General features: G+C 45.2%; 1 protein-coding gene and 1 pseudogene across 1 annotated transcript in view; one reads left to right on the forward strand and one right to left on the reverse strand.

Moving 5' to 3' along the window:
* Nucleotides 1-19257, forward strand: part of HDGFL3 (HDGF like 3) — a 54379-nt gene that overhangs the window by 10825 nt on the left and 24297 nt on the right. Inside the window, exons 2-3 of the mRNA XM_044283252.1 lie at nucleotides 17317-17393; nucleotides 17975-18113. Coding sequence (XP_044139187.1) covers nucleotides 17317-17393; nucleotides 17975-18113 — 216 coding nt within the window. The remainder of the gene's footprint in view (nucleotides 1-17316; nucleotides 17394-17974; nucleotides 18114-19257) is intronic.
* On the reverse strand, nucleotides 7835-7933 carry LOC122929917 (annotated as a pseudogene).

Raw genomic sequence — 19257 nt, forward strand, 5'->3', positions numbered from 1 at the left:
GGCATTTTTAGACATTTGGATCCCAGACTTCTTCTCACACTTTCGGGCCCCTAAAAAGCCAGGGCAGTATAAATACCCCACATGTGACCCCACTTTGGAAAGAAGACACCCCAAGGTATTCAATGAGGGGCATGGCGAGTTCCTAGAATTTTTATTTTTTTTGCATAAGTTAGCGGATATTGATATTTTTTTTGTTTTTTTCTCACAAAGTCTCACTTTCCGCTAACTTAGGACAAAAATTTCAATCTTTCATGGACTCAATATGCCCCTCACGGAATACCTTGGGGTGTCTTCTTTCCGAAATGGGGTCACATGTGGGGTATTTATACTGCCCTGGCTTTTTAGGGGCCCTAAAGCGTGAGAAGAAGTCTGGAATATAAATGTCTAAAAATTTTTACGCATTTGGATTCCGTGAGGGGTATGGTGAGTTCATGTGAGATTTTATTTTTTGACACAAGTTAGTGGAATATGAGACTTTGTAAGAAAAAACAAAAACAAAAACAAACAAAAAATTTCCGCTAACTTGTGCCCAAAAAAATGTCTGAATGGAGCCTTACCAGGGGGGTGATCAATGACAGGGGGGTGATCAATGACAGGGGGGGTGATCACCCATATAGACTCCCTGATCACCCCCCTGTCATTGATCACCCCCCCTGTAAGGCTCCATTCAGACATCCGCATGATTTTTTACGGATCCGTGGATCGGATCCACAGAACGCATGCGGACGTCTGAATGGAGCCTTACAGGGGGGTTATCAATGACAGGGGGTGATCAGGGTGATCACCCCCCTGTCACTGATCACCCCCCCTGTAAGGCTCCATTCAGACATCCGCATGATTTTTTACGGATCCGTGGATCGGATCCACAGAACGCATGCGGACGTCTGAATGGAGCCTTACAGGGGGGTTATCAATGACAGGGGGTGATCAGGGTAATCAGGGTGATCACCCCCCTGTCACTGATCACCCCCCCTGTAAGGCTCCATTCAGACATCCGCATGATTTTTTACGGATCCATGGATACATGGATCGGATCCACAGAACGCATGCGGACGTCTGAATGGAGCCTTACAGGGGGGTTATCAATGACAGGGGGTGATCAGGGTAATCAGGGTGATCACCCCCATGTCACTGATCACCCCCCTGTAAGGCTCCATTCAGACATCCGCATGATTTTTTACGGATCCATGGATACATGGATCGGATCCACAGAACGCATGCGGACGTCTGAATGGAGCCTTACAGGGGGGTTATCAATGACAGGGGGTGATCAGGGTAATCAGGGTGATCACCCCCATGTCACTGATCACCCCCCCTGTAAGGCTCCATTCAGACATCCGCATGATTTTTTACGGATCCATGGATACATGGATCGGATCCACAGAACGCATGCGGACGTCTGAATGGAGCCTTACAGGGGGGTTATCAATGACAGGGGTGATCAGGGTGATCACCCCCCTGTCACTGATCACCCCCCCTGTAAGGCTCCATTCAGACGTCCGCATGATTTTTACGGATCCATGGATACATGGATCGGATCCGTAAAAATCATGCGGACGTCTGAATGGAGCCTTACAGGGGGGTGATCAATGACAGGGGGGTGATCAATGACAGGGGGTGATCAGGGAGTGTATATGGGTGATCACCCGCCTGTCATTGATCACCCCCCTGTAAGGCTCCATTCAGACGTCCGTATGCTTTTTGCGGATCCGATCCATGTATCCGTGGATCCGTAAAAATCATACGGACGTCTGAACGGAGCCTGACAGGGGGGTGATCAATGACAGGGCGGTGATCAATGACAGGGGGGTGATCAGGGAGTTTATATGGGGTGATCATGGGTGATCAGGGGTTTATAAGGGGTTAATAAGTGACGGGGGGGGGTGTAGTGTAGTGTGGTGTTTGGTGGGACTGTACTGACCTACCTGAGTCCTCTGGTGGTCGATCCTAACAAAAGGGACCACCAGAGGACCAGGTAGGAGGTATATTAGACGCTGTTATGAAAACAGCGTCTAATATACCTGTTAGGGGTTAAAAAATTCGGATCTCCAGCCTGCCAGCGAACGATCGCCGCTGGCAGGCTGGAGATCCACTCGCTTACCTTCCGTTCCTGTGAGCGCGCGCGCGTTCACAGGAAATCTCGCGTCTCGCGAGATGACGCGTATATGCGTCCAGGAGGAGTAAAGCAACCACCTCCCGGACGCATATCTGCGTACAGCGGTCGGGAGGTGGTTAAAGACATGTCATACTTTTATTCCGGCCGCCTCTCTTCATGTTTGCCGAACATATTATAGTCAATGGGGCTGGAGTTCCTTGCCGCTAGTGTGAAACTAGCCTTAACTGTCCACAGTGATAATTATTTTGACATGAGGTGCCCCAACTTTTGTATGCACTGTATACCATCCGTATTGTCATCAGTATTGCTTCAGTAATTCATTCAGATTTACATATATTCCTTCCTTCCTGCATTTCTGATGCAATCCCATAGACTGTAATAGGCATATTTGAAAGCAAATATGCACAAAACTAGGACATGCTGCATGTTTCAGATATTGATGGAAATTATACACCCATGTTAATAGCCCTATTCATTAACATTCTGGTACAAAAATACGCCCCATATACGGATTGCAGATACACTAGTGTGAAAGAGGCCTTATGCTGGGTTCACACCTAAGCGTACTCTGTTGCGCTCTGTATGCGCGATTATATCGGGCGTTTACATACGCGGCTCTGGAAACAAGAAAACGCCCATTGTCGCGCGTTCCCGGAAGTCTATGTGTGGGAACGCGCGACATTACGCCCCAAAGAAGCTCCTGTTCTTCTTGGGGCGTAGGGCGTTTTACAGCGCGTTCGTACTCGCTGTAAAACGCTCAGGTGAGAACCATGCCCATAGGGAATCATTGGTTCTTGCCTGTGGAGCGTTTTACAGCGCGTGGGAACGCGCTGTAAAACGCTCAGGTGTGAACCCAGCCTTAGGCCTCATGCACACGACAGTTTTTTTTCACGGCCCGCAAAACGGGGTTCCGTTGGTCCGTGATCCGTGACCGTTTTTCCGTCCGTGGGTCTTCCTTGATTTTTGGAGGATCCACGGACATGAAAAAAAAGTCATTTTGGTGTCCGCCTGGCCGTGCGGAGCCAAACGGATCCGTCCTGAATTACAATGCAAGTCAATGGGGACGGATCCGTTTGATGTTGACACAATATGGTGCCATTTCAAACGGATCCGTCCCCATTGACTTTCAATGTAAAGTCTGGAGTTCTGTTATACCATCGGATTGGAGTTTTCTCCAATCCGATGGTATATTTTAACTTGTAGCGTCCCCATCACCATGGGAACGCCTCTATGTTAGAATATACTGTCGGATATGAGCTACATCGTGAAACTCATTTCCGACAGTATATTCTAACACAGAGGCGTTCCCATGGTGATGGAGACGCTTCAGGTTAGAATATACAAAAAAACTGTGTACATGACTGTCCCCTGCTGCCTGGCAGGTGCTGCCAGGCAGCAGGGGGCAGACCCCCCCCCCTGTTTTTAACTCATTGGTGGCCAGTGGGCCCCCCCTCCCCTGTTGTTAACTCGTTGGTGGCCAGTGTGCGCACCCCCCTCCCTCCCTCTATTGTTTTAATACATTGGGGCCAGTGTGCGCGCGCCCCCCAACCCCCCCTCTATTATTTTAATACATTGGGGCCAGTGTGCGCGCGCCCCCCCAACCCCCCCTCCCTCCCTCTCTCTATTGTTTTAATACATTGGGGCCAGTGTGCGCACCCCCCCCAACCCCCCTCCCTCCCTCTATTGTAATCATCATCGGTGGCAGCGGAGTAGAAGATTTTCATACTTACCTGCTTCTTGCTGCTGCGATGTCTGCGTCCGGCCGGGAGCTCCTCCTACTGGTAAGTGACAGCAATGCGCCGCACAGACCTGTCACTTACCAGTAGGAGGAGCTCCCGGCCGGACGCAGACATCGCAGCAGCAAGAAGCAGGTAAGTATGAAAATCTTCTACTCCGCTGCCACCGATGATGATTACAATAGAGGGAGGGAGGGGGGTTGGGGGGGGTGCGCACACTGGCCCCAATGTATTAAAACAATAGAGAGAGGGAGGGAGGGGGGGTTGGGGGGGCGCGCGCACACTGGCCCCAATGTATTAAAACAATAGAGGGAGGGAGGGGGGTGCGCACACTGGCCACCAACGAGTTAACAACAGGGGAGGGGGGGCCCACTGGCCACCAATGAGTTAAAAGGGGGGGGGGGGGTTGGGGGGGTGCGCACACTGGCCCCAATGTATTAAAACAATAGAGGGAGGGAGGGGGGGTTGGGGGGGCGCGCGCACACTGGCCCCAATGTATTAAAACAATAGAGGGAGGGAGGGGGGGTTGGGGGGGGGGGCGCGCACACTGGCCCCAATGTATTAAAACAATAGAGGGAGGGAGGGAGGGGGGTGCGCACACTGGCCACCAACGAGTTAACAACAGGGGAGGGGGGGGGCCGCACAATGATATTCAAACTGGGGAGGGGGGGGGGGTCTGCCCCCTGCTGCCTGGCAGCCCTGATCTCTTACAGGGGGATATGATGGGGTTAATTGTACTATCATATCCCCCTGTAAGAGATCGGGTGCTGCCAGGCAGCAGGGGGCAGTCTTGTACAAAGTTTGCAGTGTATTCTAACTAGAAGCGTCCCCATCACCATGGGAACGCTTCTGTGTTAGAATATACTGTCGGAAATGAGTTTTCACGAAGTGAAAACTTAGATCAGAAAAAGCTTTTATGCAGACGGATCTTCGGATCCGTCTGTATGAAACTAAAACCTACGGCCACGGATCACGGACACGGATGCCAATCTTGTGTGCATCCGTGTTCTTTCACGGACCCATTGACTTGAATGGGCCCGTGAACCGTTGGCCGTGAAAAAAATAGGACAGGTCATATTTTTTTCACGGCCAGGAAACACGGCTCACGGATGCGGCTGCCAAACGGTGCATTTTCCGATTTTTCCACGGACCCATTGAAAGTCAATGGGTCCGTGAAAAAAAACGGAAAACGGCACAACGGCCACGGATGCACACAACGGTCGTGTGCATGAGGCCTTAGGTAGTATTTTGGTCAGTGTTTGTAAGACTACTTTCACATGTGCGGCAAGGCTGTCCAGCAGAAAATGCCTGGAATCTGCCGGACAAAAACCGTAGCATGCAGCGACGAATCCTGAGTAGTGAACAGGCAGCACTATCCAGCACGCTGTTCTCTGCCGGAGAGCTGTGCCGCAGATGTAAAACTAGCCTAAGCCAAGACTCCATGTGGAACAAACACAGCAAAGGTGTCCTGGAAGCATTTGTGCTTTGAACTCACTCCTGGATTTGACTTACAAAATCTTGCCAAGTGAGAGCCGCCTAAACCAGAGAGGTAAGATAGTTTACTTTTTACAAATCATTGGGTTGGATCAAGGAATTGCTATTAGACTAGTTTTACATCACGTTTGGGAGATTTGTTTTTCTCCTTGGCATATTTCAGAGCAAAAGAACATTTGGACTGGCACAAGACAGAGGTGACGTATTCCCGAAAGAAAAGTGCGTGAATGTGCCACAAGAAATATTTACTAAAATACCCAGGTCTGAACTGCTGCCGGCTCCTCTCTAAGTTAGCCAAGCATATATTTGGTCGAGCTCCATTATAAACACGCACGCTCAGTCAAGTGTGCATGTTTATTTCAGTGGGGAGTGAGATAAAAGCAGTGTCAGAGACCTTGAAATCCAACATTCCTGAACCCTCTTATTTCTGACATCTGCCATTGGGGCACTGGGCAGACCTCTGTACACATCAGGTTGTTGGCCGAATCTGTGTGAAGCAGTTGATTGAACAGCTTTTCTCTCATGCTTCTCGCCAGCTTTAGGCATAAGATATCTGTGTTCATAGTGGAAATTAAATCATTTAACTGTATTGGGGATATTCTTTCACCCCTCCATCTTCTATGCTGCAGTCAAAGCTGATAGAAACAGAGGGAAATTGAAGATTCTTTGATCTCGTCACAGGTAATACATGATATGGATAGACAGTGCAGGATTCATTGAAGGACGCTATAGCTCACTGTCTGCGATTCCTATTTCTACCACTGCTTCTTTCATTAGTTTACACATAATCACCAAAACCTTTAGAACCTGTACTATCAATCTATAACAATAGTTGAGGGGTCACTGAGTTTTCAGAAAACTTAGACATATCAAAAGTTTTTATCTTAGGGGTGTGAGTGCTGAGAACCCCACTGATCGCTAGAATGAGGAGAGAGAATTTTTATTTAAAAGCCAGAGGAGCGTGCTTTCTACACCAGTGCAACAAAATCGTGCAGCGTACCACACAAAAACGTTCACAAGGTTACGGTCCATCGCAGGCCCTCTCCATAAGAGAAAGGCCCCATAAACCTTTACCAGTCCCTCCAGGCCAGAAGGCTCCTGCAAGAGATTGAGACAAAATAGGCAACCCCCAGCCGAAGCTGGGAGTACGCCCAGGCAACCCTGAGCCAAAGCCGATTGTACGCCAAGTCTGTGCTCCGGCTTTCACCTAGGCTGCCACCCAAGGTGTCGGCACGGAGCTTCAGCAACTAGGTCTGTGCTCTCCCCGGAGGGATAGCTCAAGGGTTTTTGCAGGGGGGTGCGGAACCGGGATGACCACACACACCCCCTAGTACCCATAAGGGCACCGCAACCCAAGAAATCCATGTGACAAACATAGAAAGTGAACACAGAGAACAAAAAAAAAAAAGTTTAATAAATAGTGAATATGTGCTGAGACTCAGTCCGGACATCTGTGCAGAATTATAAAAATTACTTCTCCTCACGCCAGGACTGACGGCTGGGCAAAGAATAGAGGTGTGTGCCCTCAAAATGTGAGAAAGTGAAGTGTGTGCAAATGTGCCATCACTTAGAGGGCTCCCACCCCCAGTGAGTTCAGGCACCCCAGGATCACCACTAGGGCTGCAGTAAACAATTATTTTAGAAATCGAGTATTCTATAGATTATTTTTTACGATTAATCGAGTAATCTAATAAGAAAAAACTGAATTTAAAGACTGTTTTCCTTTATAAAAACTCATCAGTCCCCAACACCCTTCCCCCCATGCGATCAGCCCAAGTGCATCAGTTCCCCCCAGTGCCATCAGCTCGTTCCCCCAGTGCCTTCAGCTCTTCCCCACCCCAGTGCCATCAGCTGCCCCCCTAGTGCCATCAGCTGCCCCCCTAGTGCCATCAGCTGCCCCCCTAGTGCCATCAGCTGCTCCCTCGGTGCCATCAGCTGCCCCCTCAGTGCCATCAGCTGCCCCCTCAGTGACATCAGCTTGCCCCCCTAGTGCCACCAGCTTGCCCCCTAGTGCCACCAACTGCCCCCCAGTGCCACCATCTCCCCCCTCCTAGCCATGTCCCCAGCGACAGTACTTATCTTTTCTGTAGGGGCTCCACAGCTCCTCCATCTTCTCTGCGCTCTGCACTGTCGTCCTGACATCACACAGCGTCGGGTCATAGTGCGCGCTTACGTGCACTATGACCTGACGATGTGTCAGGAAGAAAATGCAGTGCCACGGAGCGGTAAGTAATAGCAAGTGCTTCACTCCCGCTCCGTGGTCACATGACACAAACGAATCCTCGATGCAAAAAAATTGCATCAAGGATTTTTTTGTGTTGAATTACTTGATTAAATCGAGTAATCGTTTCAGCCCTAGTCATCACTCCTAGGGCACTTCTGCACCTCGGGCTTTCAAACATCTCAGCCCCTGGCTTGGATCCAGCAGAGCCCTTGGTCACCTAGCATAGGGCACTAATGGCCCAAGCCGTACACCCTAGGGATGCTGTGTGGTTCTCTGTTCTACATCCTGGCAGGGTTTTGTCCACCAGGAATAGATAAGAACAGATACTACACTTGATCTTAGCCAAAAGGCCAAGAGAGAGGTGCTCTCATATCTCGCTCTCTCTCTACACTGCAGGAGACAGGCTCATTAGAGAGTCCATTGGCCCGCCTCCTGCATTGAGGAGAGAGAACGCAATATGTGTGCGCGTCTTTCTCCTCGTTCTTGTAAGTGGTGGGAGTGTCAGTACTCAGACCCTCACTGATCAAAACTATGGGTGAGATTTATCAAGACAGACAATATCTGTGCAGTCTTGATATCCCTTGCACTGTCCGAGAATGCACCACATTTATGATGAGGCGTAGGCCTCATAATAAAGTAAGTGCCTCCTCCAGCCTAAACCGAAATCCACAACAGATCAGAGCTGCCGTAGATTTCTGGCTTCATTTGCAACAGAAAACTGGCGTAAATGAAGATAAATTTGTTTCCGCTGTTGCTGGGGGGCATGGGAGCATCTGACGTGTGACGCTAGGCTCCGCCTCTCCCCCTCGCTACCCGCAGCGGAGTCTCGGAGGCCATGTGTAGACGCTGATAGCACAGGAGCGTTGGGGAAGTTATGGGATAGGACGATCAGTCCCGCCCGACATTTTTCAGCTGATACTGATCCTCGTTTGCTGCACTGCGTCTGTTGGAAATACAGCAGGGAGCCGGAGCAAACTGGGGGCAATAAAGGAGGCGTGGACAGACAGTTGCTGGATCCTAAGATGGAAGAAAACCCTAACCTAAATGTTTTAGGGGGGAAGGAAATGAATGCTGTAACAACTGAAGGTGATGCCAAAATGGTTAAAGAGATTTTATATACTGTGACTAGGCTTGAAAATGTGATTGGGAAATTAGTAACTCAGATTGGGACGGTACAAACAGATGTGAGCCTGGAGAAGGATGTAGCTTCTCTAGATTTAGAAGATAGGACAAGAAGAACTAATTTGAGATGTGTGGGTATTGTGGCTAATTGTGTTTGAATTTATGGAGAAATGGTTTTCAGAGAATTGTAAACTAGGAATGCTTTGCAATCTTTTCGCCATAGAGAGGGCCCACAGAGTCCCCAGTCAAAAACAAATACCAGGTGATCATCCAAGATCAATTTTGGTTAAGTTTCTACTCTCCAAAGACCGGGATGTTGTTTTGCAAGATTCTAGATCCTCTGATAAGTTTCAGATTGAAGGGACAAAAATAAGATTATTTCCAGATTATTCAGCGGCTACCAACGAGCGTAGGAAACATTATATGGATATAAAAAAGAGACTGAGAGGCTGGATTGAAGTATAGTCTTATTTCCAGCCAAGCTTCGGGTGGTTTATCACGATAGATCTTTTTTTTTCAGTCACCTGAAGAAGCAAATCAATGGGCAGAATCAAAGGGCTTCCCTTTTGTGAATGTGGACAGTAATTTCACTTACTGTACAGGGGTTTAGAGAAAGATTAAAAAGGTTTGCTATTTTTGACTGGATAGGGGGATATATGCCAGCCGTCATCTGCCTGCAAGAAACACATTTGGATAGGGATTCTGTGAGGTGGTTGGAAAAAAGATGTATAGAGGCTTGTTATCATTCGATATATGCATCTTATTCGAGAGGAGTATCCATTTTAGTGCATAATAAACGTAATTATGAATTTGTGGCATGTAAGGTAGGTATCTGTTTTTACAGTGTAGTATAAACGATGTACAGATGGTGATAGCAAATATTTATATTCCGCCCCATATAAACCCAATGTCTTTAATGATTTGCAGAAATATATGCTAGATAGACAGGATTGTGTATTGGTCGCAGTAGGAGATTATAATACTGTGATGGATCCAATTAAAGATAGATTATCTAATTGTAAGACTTCTCTCTATAACACTAACCTGGCCAACTTAATAGCTGAGTTTGACTGGGTGGATGTTTGGCGTTTATTAAATCCGGGAAAAAAAGAGTTTATTCCGGTTATTCAAAAACACATCAAACTTGGTCAAGGATAGATATGATTCTGGGAAATAGAAAATCGCTGGAAAAAAATATAACAAAAATAAAACATGTCCCTATGGCCCTATCAGATCATTGTTCTGTTGTTATAGAGATTGGGCTCCTGACTAAGCAGGGCCCTTCACTATTTAAGTTTAATTCTCACTGGCTAACTCTGCTAAAAGATACCGTAAGTCAACAAAAATTCAACTAATAAACAAGTGGTATGGGATGCGGTGAAGGCTTTTTTGAGAGGAATTTTGTTTAATAAAGTGAACTATTGGATAAAAAAGCAAAAGAAAAAACAGTATGGAAGATTCAGCCCGCACAACCCCTAGCAGGTGCAGATTGCTATGGCGAAATACAGATACAAACGTAAAAACACAAAATGCAATCGCACACTGCAACCAGCACTCTGCCCTACCTTTATGCTGGATGTTGAATAAGGCATTAGTGTACATTTTGGCCAAAGCGTAATAAGCCACTCACCACGTCAAGGTCGCCTTCATGAGTGGTCCCTAACATTAGTTCCTACCTTTTATGGGCCATGACAGCCACATAAAGTCCAGGGAGCGCAGGTACAGCATGCATGCCAAGCACACTCTGCTTTTAACCCCGTCCGGTGCCATTACAGCTTTCATCGGATCCAGGGATGCAAGTACCAACATGCATGCTGAGACCACTATATACTTCTCCTGGAGCCTAATGGCTACTGGTAGGTGCTATATAAGCAGACTCAGTTTTATACTGACTTTAAAACCAGCCTCCAGGGGGCAGATTAACTGGACAGGTGTGCTTGACTGCTTGGAGATCGCCACGCCTCCAATACGTACTACAAAGAAAAGTACGTATTGGAATCTTCCATATTTTTTCTTTGTAGTACGTATTGGAGGCGTGGCGATCTCCAAGCAGTCAAGCACACCTGTCTCCAGGAGAAGTATATAGTGGGCTCAGCATGCATGTTGGTACTTGCATCCCTGGATCCGATGAAAGCTGTAATGGCACCGGACGGGGTTAAAAGCAGAGTGTGTTAAAAGCAGGTCTGGTTCATTTAATTTGGAGATGTCCCAAGTTGTTTAGATATTGGTCTGAAATTGCTACTGTGATTTATTGATAAAGCTTTAGGAGTACAAATACATGGTATCCTGGGGCTTGTATACTGGGGGGTACAATACATATGGGTTTGCAGAAGGTTGTGTATCAAGTACTCTGTAAGCTGCTGTTTTAGGCAAGGTTGCTTATTTTGAGAAAATGGACAGAAAAAGACCAGTCTTCTGTGAATGAATGAAAGAAATTATAGTAAAGAGAAGTGGCGCACTGGATTGGTGCTAACAACTGGAGAGGTGCTCTCAGTAAAAAGGACTCACCCTTCCTTTGGTACAATATAAAAAATGTTAAACAGATACTGGGCACTCTCTTAATATAGGAACCTCATAGTTTATTAATATTACCACACATAAACAATTAATACATTACTACTTAAGATGATAAAACATGCAATATAGAATGAAAGAAATTGGTGAATAATATGATAAAAATGGAAAGGATAATATTTGACAATAGAGGGATGAAAGATCGTTTTAGTCAAATATGGAACCACTGTATTAGAAAATTATAAGTTTGACTGATTCTAAAGAGGTTTTTTTTTTTTTTCTCTCTCCATGGGGAATAGGTTTGGGGTTGGGTAAAAAAGGTGTATAATGATGTTATTTTTTTATTTTTTTTATTCTATGATGTATTTGAAAATGTATAAATAAAAAATATATATTGTTTCCACTGTTGGCCACACCCCTGTCCACGCCGCCTTCTGGAAAAGTAGTGAGAGTTTGACAAACAAGGGCACTTGCAACTTTATATATTTTTTTTTAAGTCCCATTTTAAATTTTGCAGATACAAATGTTGCAACTTTTTAAAGCCACTTTTCTGGCGTAAGGAAGATGATAAAGCTCCTTCTATGTCTTTATGTCTAAATGTAACTGTGCCAGTTAGGCTTCCGAAAACACAAAGGATGGATTTGGCACATAACCGAGCTGAACGGAGCCCACGGGCCCCATAGACTATAATGGGGTCCGTTAGGTTTTCACTCAGAAGATTTTTGATGCAGAGACAAAAGTCCTGCATGCACAACTTTTGTCTCCGCTCCAAAGTCTTCTTTTGAGCGAAAACCTAACGGACCCCAATATAGTCTATGGGGCTCCGTTCGGCTCAGTTATGTGCCGAATCCGTCCTTTCCGTTTTCCTGCCCTGTGAACGGAAAGGCTGAATGGTGATGTGAATGAAGCCTTAGGTGTAGTTACATTCATAGCCCGTTGAAGGCAACCATAAGGGCTCATGCACACAAACATATTTTCTTTCCGTGTCCGTTCCGTTTTTTTTTTTTACGGACCGTATGCAGAACCATTCAATTCAATGGGTCCGCAAAAAAAAAAATTAAGTTACTCCTCTGTTTTTTCGTTCAACAAAAAAATAGAACGTGTCCTATTATTGTCCTCATCACAGACAGGATATGACTGTTCAATTAGGGGCCAGCTGTTCCGTTCCCCAAAATAAGGAATGCACAGGGACGTCATCTGTATTTTATGCGGATCAATTTTTTTGTGGCCGCAAAATACATACGTTCGTGTGATCCAAGACCTTATAATGTCCCCCTCCCCCCCCATATGCCTGGGCACCTTACAGAGGTTGTACTTACCTCGCTCCCTGGTACCCACGTTGCTTCTGATGCCAGCACGGCTGCCAGGCTTCACCTGCGATGCTAGGGAGGCTCGTTCCCGTCGTAGCTTGCTATTGAAGCTCCCAACCCCCAGTCGCCGGATGGTGGTTGTATTATCAGAACAGAAGCGTTTTTGCTGATCCATGACGGATCCAGCAAAAACGCTGGTGTGAAAGTAGCCTAAGGCTCCATTCACACGTCTGTGATGTGTTGCGGACCCGCAAATTGCGGGTCCACAACACACCCGCCCGGCACCTCTATAGAAATGCCTATTCTTGTCCGCAGCTGGCCGCGCTCCGCAATTGCGGATGCAGACAGCACACTGTGTGCTGTCCGCATCCATTCCGTCCCCATAGAGAATGAATGGGTCCGAACCCGTTCCGCAAAATTGCGGAACGGATGCGGAACCATTTTGCGGACGTGTGAATGGAGCCTAAGATAGAGGCTGTTGTATATACAGGTGAAACTCGAAAATTTAGAATCTCGTGCAAAAGTCCATATATTTCAGTAATGCTAATTAAAAGGAATTGCATTAATGCAGCTTAAAATTAGAGTTTTGTGAAAAGGTTCAATATTCTAGGCTCAAAGTGTCACACTCTAGTCAGCTAATTAATCCATACCCCTGAGCAAAGGGTACCTCAAAATTGTGACTTTGGGGTTTCATAAACCGTAAGCAATAATCATCCAAATTATACCAAATAAATGCTTGAAATATCTCGCTTTGCATGTAATGAGTCTGTCTCATATGTTAGTTTCACCTTTTAAGTTGCATTACTGAAATACATGAACTTTGCACAATATAAATTTTTTTCGAGTTTCACAGAATCTGCAACAGAGGCTCCAAATGCAGCTATACTCCTTCTCGGGTAAAAATACTCCTCAAAAATGGTCAGAGGAATATTTTTACTCTTCTGAAAAAAACATAGTGCGACCTCGGCGGGCACTGACGCCCTCCGGCTGTGGGAATGATCCCTTAGAATAATAATATAGGGGCCTGTCACGGATCGTTTTTGGAGTGAATGTGGTGCTGAGAATGGTGCAGGTCAAAGGCTTTTGAGGCAAAGTCAGGGGTGGATCAAATAAGTAACAAGTGCGATTTAAAGATTAAGAAAGATTAAAACTTCTGTCTTTTAAATTCATTTTCTTGGTTCACATGTGATTCCAGTAAAGTGGAGAGGAATTGAAACACAGTGGCCAAGACTTAGTAAGTTTTCTAGTCTAAAGTCTGTGTAAAAAGTGGCGCAAAGTTGGCAGAACAAATTTTTACATTTTTTTTTCGACTTGCTAGAAAAGGGTGGAAAAATCAGTCCCAGGCCTCATGCACACAGCCATTATTTGGGTCCACATCCAAGCCGCCGTTTTTGCGGCTCGGATGCTGACCCATTTACTTCAATGGGGCAGCAAAAGATGCGGACTGCACTCCGTGTGCTGTCCGTATCCGTTGCTCCATTCCGTGGCCCCGCAAAAAAAAAAAAATAGAACATGTCCTATTCTTGTCCGTTTTGCGGACAAGAATAGGTATTTCTACAATGAGCGCAAATTGCGGAAGGCACACGGGCAGCTTCCGTTTTTTGCGGATTGTCGGTTTGCTGACCGCAAAAAACAGAACGGTCGTGTGCATGAGGCCTCAAAGTAAGCCAACCAATAGTTGGTATAGAGTCAGAGAAAAGTTTCTATCCCTGCTCGACATTTATCCCTGTGATGAATCCAGTGCAGGTCTAGACAGCCGGTCTAAGCTTCCAACATCTTCAGAATTAGAAAATCTTATCCACAATGTATTGCAAATTTATAGAAATTCTTAATAAACAACAATATGGCAGCTTATGAATATTTATTGGGTATTCTGCTCCAACCCTCTAAGGTCGGGATCAGAAGCAATTTTGTGCCATTTTTATATGCATTTGAAAGCTCTATGGAGAAAAAAGCTTGAAAAAAATGTCATAGCTAGAATGACTCTTAAAATGCCACAGACCTAAACACTAGTGTAGTCATTGTAACTAACATCAGGCCGCAGCATTTTAGCTTCTCAAAAAAGCCACAAAACAAATGGCCTCAGAATACTTTATTCAGCAACTTGCTGACCAGTAACCTTAACTGCACACATCTACAAGCTCCATCCTATAGATGCATTCAGGGACTGTGCATGAGCCCTTAGAATCCTTTGTATGTAATTAAAGTTTAGGCCATGGTGACATGCAGTCCACATTTCCAGTATAGCACGTGGATCCATTAAAGGGGTTGTCCGGGACCAAATGTTTTAACATCTAAGTAAAGACCTCCATACATTTTCAGCTATTTTTGCCACTTCTATGTGGCTCCAACGGTCCCCCACTCATTGTTTATATATCTGTTTATCTTTACCTGACTTCCGGCTGCACTGCCCTGTGGGTCCTGGGGCAGCGCAGCATCAGGTGGTTACAGCTGTCTCTCTGCTCCGCTGTAACTCCGCCCCCTCATCAAAATTCACCTCAATTCATTATGCAGCTCACCGGACTGGAGGGGCAGAGCTGAGCTGGTTAAGGGGCGGGGCTTAGCGGGATGTCGGCCAGCCGCTGTAACTCCGCCCCCTCATCAATATTCGCCTCAATTCATTCTGAAGCTCACTATTGGAGGGGCGGGGCTGAGTGGGTTGTCAAGGGGCGGAGCTGAGCTGGTGGTTAAGGGGCGGGGCTTAGCGGGATGTCGGCCAGCCACTGTAACTCCGCCCCTCATCCATATTCACCTCGATTCATTTGCTGCCAGTGACGTCACCGGGCTCCCTGAGCAGCGGAAGAGGAAGCTTTGCTTGCCTGCAAGGGACCCGGTACGTCACTGAGGAGAAGAAAACAGTAACTTCCAGCCACGAATTTCAAAGATGAAAACGGGGCTGCAGAAATCTGTGACAAAGGTACTACCTGCTTGTATGTAATGTGTATGCCACACTTGTACTATTAGAGTAATGTCCCCAATCCCGGACAACCCCTTTAAGTCCATAGGATATGTCAGCATCCATTGCAAAACAGATCTGTAATTTCTGTCAAGGCTCCTGTAACAACGTGGGTCTTCCTTGTTTTTTGGAGGATCCACGGACATGAAAAATGAAAAAAAAAATTAAGTCAAGTTTGCCATTGAAGTGATAGGAAAAAACGGACACGGATCACGGACACGGATGACAATCTTGTGTGCTTCCGTGATTTTTCACGGACCCATTGACTTGAATGGGTCCGTGAACCGTTGGCCGTGAAAAAAATAGGACAGGTCATATTTTTTTCACGGCCAGGAAACACGGATGCGGCTGCCAAACGGTGCATTTTCCGATTTTTCCACGGACCCATTGAAAGTCAATGGGTCCGCAAAAAAAAACGGCACAACGGCCACGGATGCACACAACGGTCGTGTGCATGAGGCCTAAGGCTGATATTTTTTGTATAGCTGGGGAATGCTTCCTACATAAATATGCAGAATGTGTAGCCCCAACACCACCCAGAATTTAAAATTTGATTTCTGCATGGAAACCATCTTATTCTTATTACTGCCCACCCATATGTAAAGGTGTAGCTATACTTTTCTATGTAGAAGCAAAAAGTGTTCAATATCAATCCTATACCGCTGGACTATCACATTAGGCCATTAATACTGTTAACCCCTTAATACTTAAAATAACAAGCTAATTGTATTCTATGGGTCGGTATGAATACAACAATACCAAATAAGTGCAAATGTTTTAGTACCTTTTCAAAAAAAGAACATTTTATATCACCATGTTCTGAGAACTATCACTTTTTTTTATTTTTCGATCAACATTTTTTGTGGGACTGATAAACATTTTTATTGTTACTATTTTGTGGTACATAAAATGTATTAATGCTCTGTTGTTTTTTGGTGAATGCAAAACAGCAGTTCTTTCATTGTTTGCTTTATTATTTTCAGTGGTGCGATTACAACAATACCAAATGTCATTTTGTTTTTATGATGAACTATTGATAAACTAAAACAATGAACTAAAATCAAATTTTTGGGGAGCAGGAGATATTTTTTTAAATTAAAATGTATTACATTTTTCTCACTTTTTTTTTCTACTGGGGGACACCAACATTTCTTTGATTTATTTCCATTGCCTGCACTGTACTGACATACAACTTGTTAGGTCATACCTCTGACATGACCTAATAGCCAAATGCTTATGGCAGGCCTGGGAGTCTTTGTTACGATTTTGACTTAGGCCTCATGCACACGACCGGTCAGTTTTTTGCGGTCCGCAAATTGCGGATCCACAAAGCACGGAAGCCGTCCGTGTGCCTTCCGCAGTTTGAGGAACGGAACAGACGGCCCATTGTAGAAATGCCTATTCTTGTCTGCAAAACAGACAAGAATAGGACATGTTATATTTTTTTGAGGGGCTACATAACGGAGCAACAGATAACGGAGCAACACGGAGTGCTGTCGGCATCTTTTGCAGCCCCATTGAAGTGAATGGGTCCGCATCCGAGCTGCAAAAACTGCGGCTCGGATGCGGACCAGAACAACGGTCGTGTGCATGAGGCCTTAGGCTACGTCTACACAACGACATTTGTCGCGCGACATTTTGTTGCACTAATGCCGCGCGACAATTTTTCTAATGGCAGTCTATGGTGTCGCACTGCAACATGCTGCGACTGCGACGCAACAGTCGCAGAAAATCCATTTGAGATGAATTATGAAACCTTTATTTGTTTTACTAAATTTTTTTAAAAATGCAATCATTTGAAAAAGATAAAACATGAATAAATCAACACTTATTAATGTTTCCAGATTGATGAGCTGCCAGAAGGGGCCGTGAAACCACCTGCAAACAAATTTCCAATCTTCTTCTTTGGCACCCATGAAACGTAGGTTTTTACTTCTTCCTGATTATTTTAGTTTTTATGTAAAAGATATTGTAAATTATATACGGACCATTACCATGTGTTTATACGTATACATGTAATAAAATGTCAGGTAGTGACTAGTGGAGACTATAAGACACACCTTTGCCCATAAGCCCCCTCACTGGTTTTAGAGGAGGAGAATAAGAAAAATTCAGTTTATTACTGGGTCATGTGCCACATGGGGACACCTTACATAGGGACTCTCCCTATCACAGCTCAGGAGGCAGTTGAAGGATGAAACTGAGCATGTGCGGCCATGTCAGCGAGCCAGACAATGAAATTTAAAAAAACAGCAGGTGGCGCTATACAGATACATTTTATTGAATAACTCAATGGCTAAGCTAAACTTTTAATTACATGCAATTACAAAAGTATTCAGATCCAGGTGGTGGTTTGAAAACTGTAGAATATTTTTTACATGGGACAACTCCTTTTAGTGGTTATATTCAGACAAGAAAGCATAAAAAAGTTGGGGAATAATTGGGGGAATAATCTATGGATCCACTATATCTAAGACATTCCTAATCTTTTCCTTATTTTAGTGCATTTTTGGGACCCAAAGATCTGTTCCCTTACAAGGAATTTAAAGACAAGTTTGGAAAGTCAAACAAGCGGAAAGGATTCAATGAAGGATTGTGGGAAATAGAAAACAACCCTGGAGTCAAATTTACTGGATACCAGGTGCGCAGAAAACTGCCAGTGAAAATGACTGCCGAGACCCGTGTAGTGTTCATAGTAGAAGGGAAAGATAGAATTACTGTATGGAAATATAATGCAGTTCATATAATCACAGCATGCTATGCCCATAATACTATATTAGACTGCTGTATATATTCCATAGTGTTGCAGCATTCCCAAATAGGTCAAAGAAAGAGAATTTTATTCACTCATTGCAACGTTTCAGTCTGCTTGCTGGGTCTCTTTATCAGAGGTGTGCTAGTGACATATTTAAAGGTATAGGTAATCAGTATCTGATCGGTGGGGGTCGGACACCCAGGACCCCCGCCAATCAGCTGTTTGAGACAGCATTGGTGCTTCTGTGAGTGTCACAGCCATTTCCTTGCTTAAGAAACACAGCGCCGTACATTGTACAATGGGGCTGAGCTGCTCCCAGCCTAGGCCATGTGACAGATGAACGTGTATTATCTTTAACATAGGCTGGTCCGTCTCTAAAACCATTGTAAGTCAATGGGAGATGGATCCGTTTTCTTTTGTTTCAGAAAACGGATCCATCTCCGTTGGCTTACATTGTTAGTCATGATGGATCCGTCTTGCTCTACATCCCAGGACACACTCAAAAATGCTGCTTGCAGTTCACTTTTGTCCCCATTGACAATGAATAAGGGCAAAACGGAAATGTTTTCCTCGCTATTGAGATCCTATGGAAAGGGAAAGCGCAAAGGGAAAGCGCTGGTATGAAAATAGCCTTACTTATGTATTGTGATTGTCCATATTGTCTCCTTTGCTGGCTCTTTGATCGGCCTTTATTTTGGAACTCCCATAGAAGGAAATGGAGAGCACACTGTGTATGTGCAGTGTGATCTACTTCACTTTGTGGTTATAGAGATAGGTGCGGGTTCAAAATATGCCACCAGTGTGCGAGATGGACCAATCCAAAATATGCCACCAGTGTGCGAGATGGACCAATCCTTTTAATGTATACAGTCATCTAGACTAAATGTAAAACAACTATTTGTTTAGTTAATCTATCTGCAATATCCAGAACTCATGTAAATGTATTAGTGAGTTTCTGTATGATGTAACCGGACACCTATTAGCGCAGGTGGTTTTATGGCGATTATTACTCTATGTAGGACATTCCATT

Source organism: Bufo gargarizans, chromosome 2 (assembly GCF_014858855.1).
Source record: "Bufo gargarizans isolate SCDJY-AF-19 chromosome 2, ASM1485885v1, whole genome shotgun sequence".
In the NCBI taxonomy this organism is placed as follows: domain Eukaryota; kingdom Metazoa; phylum Chordata; class Amphibia; order Anura; family Bufonidae; genus Bufo; species Bufo gargarizans.